A 10,996-nucleotide genomic window follows, 5' to 3' on the forward strand; every position below is an offset into this window, starting at 1 on the left:
CTAGAAGGTTCACCTTGGGTCTGGTACGTCAAGGTGATGGCATCCACTATCCAGTGGGCCAACTGCTTGGAGACAGCCTTCCCTTTCTGCTGGCCTCCGTGGCAGACAAAAAAGCTGCTCAGCTTCTAAAGCTAATTGTAATAATGGAATAATGTTTCGGTATAATGTTTTTTTATGGGTTACATTTGGCACATTAAGACACAAACACAGACACTTGTCATATATGTAACACTGCTAAAATGTGTCACAATGCTAAAATTAAGATTTATAGTGTATAGTATTTACTGTGAAAAATAAAATCACATACCAATATCATATAGACCTATTTTAATTTCCAAATATTTTAGAGAAATATCTAACATAGACGCATACACAGAGCACGTGTTTAATATTATAGGTTCCTTAAATAAAGGTGTTACATCTGAGGTATCAGTTATACTAGATCAAATTGACTTGATTTGTATTGCGTATCACATTCATTTAAACATATAGGCTTATAGAATGAAAAAAAAAATGTGAATTTAACATTTTGTGTCATTACACATTGATATACAAAAATGCTAATGAGCAAACCTTATGTATTTTCTATTCACATGGGGAAAAGCAGATGTCCACTAAAGGTGCTGTGATGATGTTCATTGTCAAAAATCCAATATCCAGGATAGAGATTTACACATATTTTATCTCCCTTTTCCAGCAACAAAGAAAGTCCATTGGATGAGCCGATAAAACCACCATCTTGTCGTGCATATGTTGAAACTTCATGCTGGCCGTTTCTAAACAGGCCTGCGACAACTGCTTTATCTCGACTTCCGTAGGCCTTAGAGAAAACCCTGAATACATACACTCCCTTCATTGGTGCTGTAAAAATTCCTGTATCAGACGGAAAAAATATTTTAATATTTTAAATATTCATAGTAGGACGGTCTATATGAAGTGATTTATTGTACCTGTGCTTGCATCATAGGCATCTCCAGTATTGAGGAAGATGTGTTTGTAAATCAGGGTGTGTAAACTACTGTGTGGTCCATTAGAGGAGGACAGAGATACTGAGAAAGCCACTTTTGAATCTAAGACAAAAAATATGGACGTAAACACTTAGGAGTTGTATATAGTAATAAGCTAAATTGTAATTTATGGTAGTACACATATACCTTCATTTTGTTTTATTAGGTTATCCATTTTGTTCTTCACATCATTTGTTGTGCTATGTATGATCACCAGCTCCTTTGCTTGTGCTAAAATAATAATAATTCTTAGATAAGCGTGAATTCACTTTTGATTAGTTGTAAGCCTTGGCATTTAAAGTAGGTTGTTTTAAAATGTTTTGTCAATGACAAATTACCTTCATTTTCTTTTAATAGTTCATCCATCTTGATCTTTGTGTCTTCCAGCTTTTTTGTTTGTGCTCAAATAATAAACAATCATTAACTTTTCAGTCCATACACGGACAATGATTTACATTTGTACAGTCTACATTTTATTGTACTGCAAAACATTCTTAGTTGGACTTATTAATCTAGGAAAGGAGGTCATTTTTAATACTATACCTCTGTTCTCAAAACACATTTGTAAACAGCGTCACATTACCTGTATTTTCTGTTTTTAGTCGCTCCATTTCCTTCTCCATAGCTTCCATCCTTGTTTCCATGATTTTTATTTTCCCCAGTTCTTCGAGAATGTTTATGTTTGGTACAAAAAAATCATCTGCTGCTTTAGCCCACACGTTGAGCATTAAAACTGCTAGTGCTATAAAAATCAACATTCTGTCTGGTACCAATGTTGTAGACTATCAACTGCCTAATACTCTTTGACTTAAAAACCACAAGTTGCGTAATTGTTTAAACAGACTCTGGACTGCAAAAGCTACATTTGGAAGCAATAACTGGTGTTAGTCACATGGAAGTGATAAAACACTGTGATAATGCTGGATTACATTTTCCCAAATAAACAGGAAAAGGAGACTTAAAAGCATGTAGGTGGTACATGGTTTAGTTCAAATGCGAACATTTTACATGGCCCAGTTCAACGCTACAAAAATAAAAAAAGTAATAATTTATCTCACAATTCTGAGATATAAAGAATTGTGTGATATAAACTTGTAATTGTTATATAAGGCAGCGGCTGTTTGCAGTAAGTGAATAGCATTTGGGATTCTATTTACACTAAATAAAAATAGCAGCATTATTTAAGTGCAAATAGCGATTTCTGCTATACTACTTAATGCAAGTGGCAATTATCTGCACCTCAGTATTGAAGTACATTATAAAACAGAATGCAACTTATTGAGTGTAAATGAACTTGATTATTTCCTTCATTATTATTGAACATAAATGCTCTCACGATGTGATGTCAAAATACGATCGCTATACGTTTTACCATCTGCACCACTGAAATTGGTACTTTATGTCTCTCAATTTTGACTTTATAACTCGCAATTGTGACTTTATATTTCGCAGTTATGAGAAAGTAAGTCTGAATTGCTAGTTTAGATATAAAAAAATATAGCAATACACAGACACACCACAGAAATGCAAAACTGAAATTTAATGAATGGTCGACAACAAAAAAATCAACAAACAATACAAACACATTTGAAGGATTTTTGAAGGCTAGATTAAAAGTTTTTTATATTTTGGTCACTTTTGATTCAGGTTTTTTTGTGTTTTGTTTAGTTTTAGTGTTTTTTTTATTTATTTCCCCTTCCCCCACAGCATCAGGAAGGTTTTTATTGTACTACTTTATTTTTTGTATTTGAGTAAAACCGTTGAAAATGTACATGAGCAGAAACTTCACATGGGAAAAAGAAGGTGTCCACTAAAAGTGTTACGTCTGTTACCATCTGTGTAGATACGACGGTGCTCCATGAGCTGAAGATATATGACGTCCCCTTTTTCAAGAATAAGATTAACTGAGTTGCATGCGGTATCTTCAGTGTCTTGCTTGGGAGGGTTATCTGTTGCTGAGACCACAAAATTGCCATTCTTTAACAGTCTCACACCAGTTGATATGTCATGAGGATTGAAGACCACAAAGTTGAAAAAATAAACTCCTTTTACTGGTGCAGTGAATATTCCTAATCATAATAAAGGATAAACAGGAAGAATTTTAAGAGTTACAAGAGTTATTAAAACATAAACATTTCTACTTACTACTTATTTAAAAATAATATTTGCTAACTAATATTTGCTATAGGCATAAGCAACACTTAAAAGTCTCAGGAAAGTTCTATATTACTTAATGTAAGATAGATATATATTAGAATTTTAAATACAAGATTACTGCCTACAAACTTGAGTTCTTAGGAATAGCTAATAATACAGCTAATGACACTGTAAAATTTATAAAATGAAATCTAATACATTTCAGCATCATGTTTAGTATGTTGGATGATACCTGTTTTGTTGTCATAAACATTTCCAATGTTAGTAATGGCATTTTCATACACAAGAGTGGTTGCTCTTGTATAAGGGCCAATAAATTTGTAGTTGTTCTCCAAAGCTGACAGTGAAGCTGAAAATGCTACTTTTATATTTTCTAGAAAAAAAAAGAAGTTGTTGAAACAATCATTTAACTAAATAAAGCTACAAACATTTACCAATAAGTATCACAATAAATTGAACTATTTATTTTTTACCTGAAATCTCTAGCCTCTCTTCAAAGATTTTCAGCTGTGTTGTCAGTACTGTCAGGGTTGGGAAAAGATCAAAATGTTTAAAAACAATACACACGCAAAAAAACAATACATACACAAAATCTTAAACTAAAATAAACTACAAAATACAGCAACCACACCATGTATTAAAATAAACTATAGAATTGTTGTACTCTAAAGCTACTTAATAAAATATTATTATAAAAGAGCATGAAATTTCTTTGCAAACCTTCTATTATTTGGTCTGTGCTTTTACCATCACACTGCCTTGACTTTTACCATGACACTCAGTTGATTAAGAAAACAATGTTTGATGAGTCATGCAGTAGAATATTGACATATCCCTGTAATCTGTTAAATCTTTAATGTTTAATAGTTTGCCAGTGACTATGTTTGGTAGCTAAGGCTTCATAAGCAACACTGACTCAAAATAGCAAATAAATCATTCATAAGAAGACAACTGATGGTACTTAGAGTACAATATTAAGCAATCAAATATTTATCTATCAATCATTGGACACCTATTTGGAAGTTAAGATTTCAATATGCTTTGATGTAAATCAAATGTAATATGTAAGAGAATCACAAAGTTTCTATAGTATCTAGTATCCACTGAATCTATTAATTAAGGTTTCTGCTCAAAGAATTAAATGGCAAGTCTTTTAAAATACATTAAATAATGAATGCATCGCAAATTACCTTCATTCTTGCTTCTCAATTCCTTGATTTCATCATTAAGAACACTAAACTTTTCCTCCATGAGTGTAATCTTTTTAATTTCACTAATGATATCTAATGTAGGTGACAAAACATCCTCTGCCTGTGAGCTCAACACAGACAATAATAAAACTGTGTAAACTACCAGCTTCATCACTGCTGCTCTCTGTGATTATTATAGACTGTGATCACTTTCCTGTAGCCTCACAAAAATGGTGGATTTAGGGATATGTCATCTAGATCCAACCTTGCCCCCTTGATCTGCTGTGAGGATCATTTCTAAAAAAACAAATATTAAATACAAATATTTAAGCTTCCCTTCCTTGACTGGAGTGTGGCAGGTTACTCAACTGACACTCATCTGATCCACGTCAGCTGATCATGACATCAATCACAATTCCCTTCAAAAGCTCCCTTTGATCATTATTCAGCAGCTATCGCTTCGCTAATGAACTAATCACGCACCTCCATCACCAGCTCCTCCTCTTGTCCAGTCAGAACTTGGCGGTGAATATATCATTGATTCAGACCACTGAATCGTGTTGTAAATAATCATGTACAACGTTAATGGTATCTGCTACATTTATCATTGATGTTGGTTCTTTTCTGTGGAGGTGGTTGGGGATTTGGGGGGATAGGTGCTAATCGTAAATTATATTGGTCCTGACAGAAATATCTTAGTCTAAAAGTATTTGGTGATTTTTACAAATATTTTACAGAGTAACTGTAATTATTGATTTGCAGGAAGAGTATTTCAGAGACAGATAGCGAGTTCCAACCTTTATTTTGAAATAGTAGCACAGTTCTGATGCAGCATGAACTATAACACACATCCAGAGTTCTCTCCGCATGTCTTTTATGTGCTTTTTAGCTAATTTAAATCAAATACTTCCACACTGCCTATAGTTCTAGCCAAAGTAGCACCATTTTAAAGAATATCCATTAAACTACATACGCTGTTCACTGTCAGTGTGTTTTTTCAAATCAAAGTATAAATACGCATAGAAGACATATCTAAGATGATGCAACCAGATACAGAGGAGACAAAGTATTGAATAAAGTTGTTATGTTTATTTTCTTTGCATGCAAAAAGTATTTTTGTCGCTTCATAACATTTAGGTTGAACGACTGATGGAAGATGGAGTATTCTGACAATGTTTTTCATACTTCTCTGGACCTTGGCAGTATAATTTACTTTCAACAGGACAGTCCCTCCCGGTTTCCGTCAGAAATATCTTAAATTGTATTCCGAAGACGACACGAGTGTAAGTGATTAATGACAAAAAAATTTCCTTTGGTGGTGAACATCTCTTTAAGACGGTCTGATAGAGGCTACGTTGTTGTTGTTGTTGTTGTTGTTGTTGTTGTTGTTGTTTTTTAACAGTATCAATTTACAAACTTAACTGGGAAACAATAAAATGCATATGACAAAATATACACTTTTCCAATCAAATCTTCACCATCCATAAATGTCCCTGTGTGAAGGCTAAGTTTCTGCAACTAGCCCCAGCAGTCTCTGAGTGAAGAAAGCCTAACTAGCGCCACCTGACCGCCGTCCGTGGATTTACAGACACAACAAACAAGGCAAGAAAGGGTGGAGTTAATAACTTACGCTAACGTTACAAGTCAGCGGTTAAACAAGTAGCCTAGTGCTGCACGTTAATAGAAAATACAATGGAAACCATTTACAGTACACAATTTTGATTTCATAGACAGACCACAGATTTATTTCCCTTTTGTTCTGCTCCTTTAAGGCACTTCTTTCCTCAGGGAAGTGGGCAGTGTGCGGTAAGTGCATATCTTGTTGCTCCAACTTTTAACAACAGCTTTTTAGTGTCAATTATTGTAATTGTACAAACTTTAGTATGTATAGTGTGAAAGCACTGTAATATTTAGGAAAAGTTCGGGAGAGGCATGGATACGTGTATCTGTTACGTTCAATCCCGTGGTTTGATTTGACTCTGTTGACAAAGCAGCCTCAGGCAGGACTAACTTTTGATTTCATTTCTCAAATACCCTTACTGTCACCCTTATTTTGTCTCTAATATTCATGTTTAACCTGCGTCAGAATGTCATTTCAGGATCGGGTTAGTACATACATGTCTTTTGTTGGTTTGTGGATTAAAATCCGGCTTTGCCACAGGAATAAATCACATTTTAAATTGTAGTTTAAAATCATAATTATATTTCACAGTATTACTGTTTCTACTGTGTTTTGTATCAAGAACATAATACTGACTTCCATTATGGCTGAAGTTACTGATCTGGGATCTGTTCTGCCCTAAAGCATAATGTTGATTTATGAAGGTCATTTTTCAACAAAAAGCCTTTTCTTTCTCTGTCTTAGGACGACCTCTCAGTTCAAAAACAACTTTCAGCATGTGATGATGTTCTGTCTAACTGGGAGTGTTTAATATTCTTGTTGTTCATCTGACTCTCTGTCCTTTCTTGATCTTTTACTAGGACATTTTAATAATGGACATCGAACTTTCTAAAACCGATGAAGACTGTGGCAATCACTCCACAACTGAGGTAAGTCTTAACTTGTTTGCCTTTCACTGTATATGTCTATTCAATCAATCAATCAATCATTTTTATTTTATTTTATTTTATCAAAGCACTGTACAGTATAATGTAGAAGAGTACAATGACAGGGATGTATAATGACCAATGGGTGACCAATTTCTTATTAAATGCAGAGACGGTCTCTGTAATCAATTCGACGTTAAATCACTAGAAGTTAAGTGTCCCATTCTCTGTCTCTCACTTACTGACAATGACATCCATCTGTTGTAGCTCTGTTACAGTGTTAAAGCTGATCTTTTTTGTAATTTCACTAGTTCTGGTAGGTGATAAAACATGTTGTAATAGGAAGACATCTGCTTCCCCAGCAGGGTATGGAAAAAACACAAAAGTCTTTGGAGCCCTGTGAGAAACCTGAGGATAAATCGTCCAAATCTATGCAGGTGGGCATACATCGTTTTTTTAAGATTCAACTCAGTTTTATAAATTATTTGCCAGCTAAATACATATATTACAGTTCAGATTTATCATATGCTGCACATCTTTGAGTAGCTCTTAGGACTGCCATTAATCCAGTCAATATCAAAAGTCAATTTTTAAAAAAATGCTCTTTTCTCTTTTATACCAAGGATACAGTTTCTGGTTTAGATACAGACAAGCTGGTTAATTTTATATAATAGTTAATAATAAATATTACAGTATTATTGTATTTATTTGAAAATTATAGTTTTTTTTGTAGATGTATTTCTTGTGATGTGTGTTGTCTGTTCATTAAAAAGACATAAGACTTTAACATATATACACACACACACACACACACATACATACAGACATTACCTCTAAATTTTGAGTTTAATTGAAAACATGTTGTAACAGACTGGTGAAATTGCTGCTGTTCATTTAAGCATCTTGTGCAAGTCTAGCTTGGTATGAAGGCTGTTATTTGAAAATACCTTTGGGCTTTTTCAGCAATACTTTTTGGATTTTATTGGCCTAGCCTAAATAGCAATAACCAAAGATAAAAGGCAAGTAGCTACATGCACTTCAGAATGCAGGGTGGAATATGACTCATATTGTTGTAAAAGATCATCTAGCAGTAGTAGCTCAATAATTAAGCAAATTGTAAAGCTACAGTTAAAATACAAATTGTGCTGATTTGTCTGCCAAACATGAAAGGCTAACTTAATTTTTTTAATTAATTTTAATTAATTTTTTTAACTTTTATTAGTTTATCATTTTGTATTATATCATCATTTGCATTCCATATTTTGTCTTTTATCAACAATACACATTATAGGTAAAAAAAAAAAAAAACACTTTATTGTAATTTCATCCATAGGGTTATATGCATTCTGTTCTTATTGTCACAGGACACTAGCAATGAGATTGTGGAAAAGACGCCTGCCAAAGTGGATGAGACACCTGGAGAAGAGGAAAATCCAAAAGTAAGCACACATCTTATAATTTAAAGTAAATGCTGATTACCATTGCGTGTTTTCAGATAACTAAAAAAGGTCATCTGGACTTCATCCCAGTCAAAAACTTTAAATCATATGACATTTTCACAGCAAACAGGACTAAAGAAGAAACCTAAAAATCCATTTATGCCCCAGGTAGCAGCAAAGGTAAAAAAAACTAAATAAATTATTATTAAAATAAAATATATATATATATATATATATATATATATATATATATATATATATATATATATATATATATATATATATATATATATAAATTATTATTATTATTATTATTATTATTATTATTTTTTTTTTTTTTTATATGCTCACAGTTGTTAACTAATTAAACCATCTGCTGTTATTTCAGAACAAAACAATGCAGAAGAAGAATGGAAACCAAAATGGAGACAGTGGCAGTGACCTTGCAGAGGTGCTGTAATGTCCTAGTAGTAATGTAATGTCATTTTTAATCAATGACTCTTGTGACACTGAAAACAAGACTTAACCAGGCAAATAATGAGAACTGAGAGATTTGGTGTCCTAAATATAAAAAGCCACTGAGGCCTTCATAAACTGTTTTACGGTACAGGTCAGGTGACAGTAAATGTGGCATGCATTGGTTTGACCTAAAACAAACAGTTGCAGAAGAAAGTGGAATTCTATAGGTCTGCAAACAATAATAAGAAAAGTTTTGCATCTTGATTAAAAAACTAACAATTAATATTTTTTACTCAAGCAAAAATCAGCTTGCAACACCAGATTTTCTGCAACCTGTTACAAAAAACAAAACCACACAAACACACTACCTCCCTACTTGCCTCACAACTTCTGCAATTTCTGTGGGTTTCTGTATTGGAATTTTCCCTTCAAGTTCCCTTTAGCATATTATTGTCCACTTTCTGTTGTGTTTTTTCCCCTCCAAGACCAAAGGCCCCAAGAAGTCCCTCATGGAATGGCTGGATGAGTTTCGTTTAAGTGAAACTCAGAGAGAAGATGAGGAGGTTGGTTCTATAAATACAGATTATAGCTTTATTTTCTGAAAAGACCATTTTAAGTTGTTCTAAATGTGTCTGTCACAGGACCTTGATGGCCTCATGGATTGGTGGGACACTGTGGAACGTGAGTTTCCTTACCTTTTCCACCTCAGAAACACCCACATCCATAATTATTAATTTACTATAATTAACAGTAATTAATTCTTAATAAAGTTCTCATAGATGGTCTATCAGGATCTGGACTTGATAATCTTAGCTATACACCCCCTTTATTTATTTCCAATTCAGAATGGGAAGAGATGCCTAAAAGTGACAACATGACAGAGAAAGAGGAAGCCAAGTAAGTCCCAATTCATTCTGTGTGCATGTGACATGATAATGAAGTGAATTTGACTGGACTACTTGTATTTTTCTCAGGGCTTTTGCTATAACAGCTGAAAAGGTGCAAAAAGGCATACGTGTGTTTAATAAGCTTTTCTCAGAACGGGCAGAAGGACTATGGCAGCATGTGATTGACCTGCATGCCATTGCTGATGGCCTGGACCGCTTCAACAAGAAAACCAAGATTGCCCAGATCACTGGTGGCTCCACCAGTGCTGTAGGAGGTGTTGCTACCATAACTGGCCTCATCTTAGCACCCTTCACAATGGGAACCTCTCTGATCGTCACTGCGGTTGGTTTGGGTGTTGCCATGGCAGGTGGTCTTACCTCTGCATCTGCTGGGATATCTAGTACCGTCAACAATTCTTTGGATCGCAAGAAGGTGGAGCGCATTGTGGAAGACTACCAGGTGAAGATGACTGACCTTAACAAATGCATGAAGTTCATCAAACAAGGCATTACAAACCTACGCAAGTTCAACCTGAACAAGATGAAGAAGCATGCGTATAATAGAGACTTCCCTTGTTTCGACAATATTTACGAGGACGGTGCCATGGCGGGGAAAGCTGTTCTCACCAATGCCAATGAGATTATGCGTGTGATGCAGATAGCCAACGTGGCTGGAACCACTGCGGCACGTGCTGTGCAGATTGCTAGTATATCCACAGGTGTTCTGACAGGGCTTTTTGTCGGGATGGACATCTATTTTGTGGCCAAGGACTCCCATGAGCTGAAAAATGGTGCAAAGTCGGAATTTGCTGCTAAGATTAGAGAAGTGGCAGATCAGCTGCATGAGGGCTTGATGGAACTTAACATAATCCGAGATGAGTTGCGGTTTACGACCACTGTGAAAGAAGACAAACCATCATGACAAACTCTGTGAACAGTCCTCTGGGTTTATTTTTACTTTCACACTAGATTATATAACAAAAAAAAAAAGATTGTAGAACTATACCGGCTTTCCTTATCAGCCAGCAAAGGATATTTGGGATCTTATTTAGTACTTTATATCTGCTGCTTGTTATGGTGTATTTGCTGCTTTTATAAGGCTAAAGGAATATTAAAAAATATACGCTCTCTGTGGTCGTGAACACATGGTTATCCCACCACAGTGAATAGAGGGGGTTATTTTGCATCTTGATAATGATAAAAAAAACATTAGTACATTATTTATTACATGTAATCACAAATGTATCTCTGTCTGTCTATAGATATTTCTATTTATGTCTGTGCCAACATTTTTGATAGTTAAAATGTCA

At 34.4% G+C, this 10,996-nt stretch overlaps 2 protein-coding genes across 4 annotated transcripts; one reads left to right on the forward strand and one right to left on the reverse strand.

Annotated features, from left to right (window-relative positions):
• Window positions 1-312: 312 nt before the first annotated feature.
• LOC122327259 lies at window positions 313-4,648 on the reverse strand. Its single transcript, XM_043222474.1, has 9 exons — window positions 4,355-4,648; window positions 3,638-3,685; window positions 3,397-3,537; window positions 2,796-3,076; window positions 1,591-1,789; window positions 1,346-1,408; window positions 1,155-1,238; window positions 951-1,070; window positions 313-873 (listed from the first exon to the last, which is right to left on the reverse strand). Exons 1-9 carry the CDS (start codon window positions 4,524-4,526, stop codon window positions 590-592), a joined length of 1,392 nt encoding a protein of 463 aa, XP_043078409.1. The 5' UTR covers window positions 4,527-4,648; the 3' UTR covers window positions 313-589.
• Window positions 4,649-5,927: 1,279 nt separating this feature from the next.
• Window positions 5,928-10,816, forward strand: apol1 (apolipoprotein L, 1). 3 transcript variants are annotated; one of them, XM_043258476.1, is made up of 10 exons: window positions 5,928-6,160; window positions 6,836-6,904; window positions 7,267-7,338; window positions 8,266-8,340; window positions 8,464-8,520; window positions 8,729-8,791; window positions 9,285-9,362; window positions 9,441-9,480; window positions 9,645-9,696; window positions 9,774-10,816. In XM_043258476.1, the coding sequence occupies exons 2-10, from the start codon at window positions 6,848-6,850 to the stop codon at window positions 10,606-10,608; spliced, it is 1,329 nt and encodes a 442-aa protein (XP_043114411.1). In that variant the 5' UTR covers window positions 5,928-6,160; window positions 6,836-6,847; the 3' UTR covers window positions 10,609-10,816. The 3 variants fall into 3 exon arrangements, with proteins under 3 accessions (XP_043114411.1, XP_043114405.1, XP_043114396.1); XM_043258470.1 differs by having other exon boundaries at window positions 5,938-6,160; window positions 7,264-7,338; XM_043258461.1 differs by lacking the exon at window positions 5,928-6,160 and adding an exon at window positions 6,183-6,459.
• Window positions 10,817-10,996: the final 180 nt, after the last annotated feature.

The sequence above is a fragment of the Puntigrus tetrazona genome, chromosome 2 (genome assembly GCF_018831695.1).
Source record: "Puntigrus tetrazona isolate hp1 chromosome 2, ASM1883169v1, whole genome shotgun sequence".
Lineage (NCBI taxonomy): Eukaryota > Metazoa > Chordata > Actinopteri > Cypriniformes > Cyprinidae > Puntigrus > Puntigrus tetrazona.

Bases quoted from the DNA above. Each gene is read 5' to 3' on its own strand.
- LOC122327259 (XM_043222474.1), bottom strand. From the start codon at position 4,526: ATGAAGCTGGTAGTTTACACAGTTTTATTATTGTCTGTGTTGAGCTCA. The intron at 1,790-2,795 runs TGAAGTTTCTGC...GGCAGTTGATAG, and splicing joins GACACCTTCTTTTTCCCATG to TCTACAACATTGGTACCAGA. The intron at 1,409-1,590 runs GTAATGTGACGC...TTATTATTTGAG, and splicing joins ACTAAAAACAGAAAATACAG to CACAAACAAAAAAGCTGGAA.
- apol1 (XM_043258461.1), top strand. The intron at 8,792-9,284 runs GTGCTGTAATGT...TTCCCCTCCAAG, and splicing joins GTGGCAGTGACCTTGCAGAG to ACCAAAGGCCCCAAGAAGTC. The intron at 9,697-9,773 runs GTAAGTCCCAAT...TATTTTTCTCAG, and splicing joins ACAGAGAAAGAGGAAGCCAA to GGCTTTTGCTATAACAGCTG.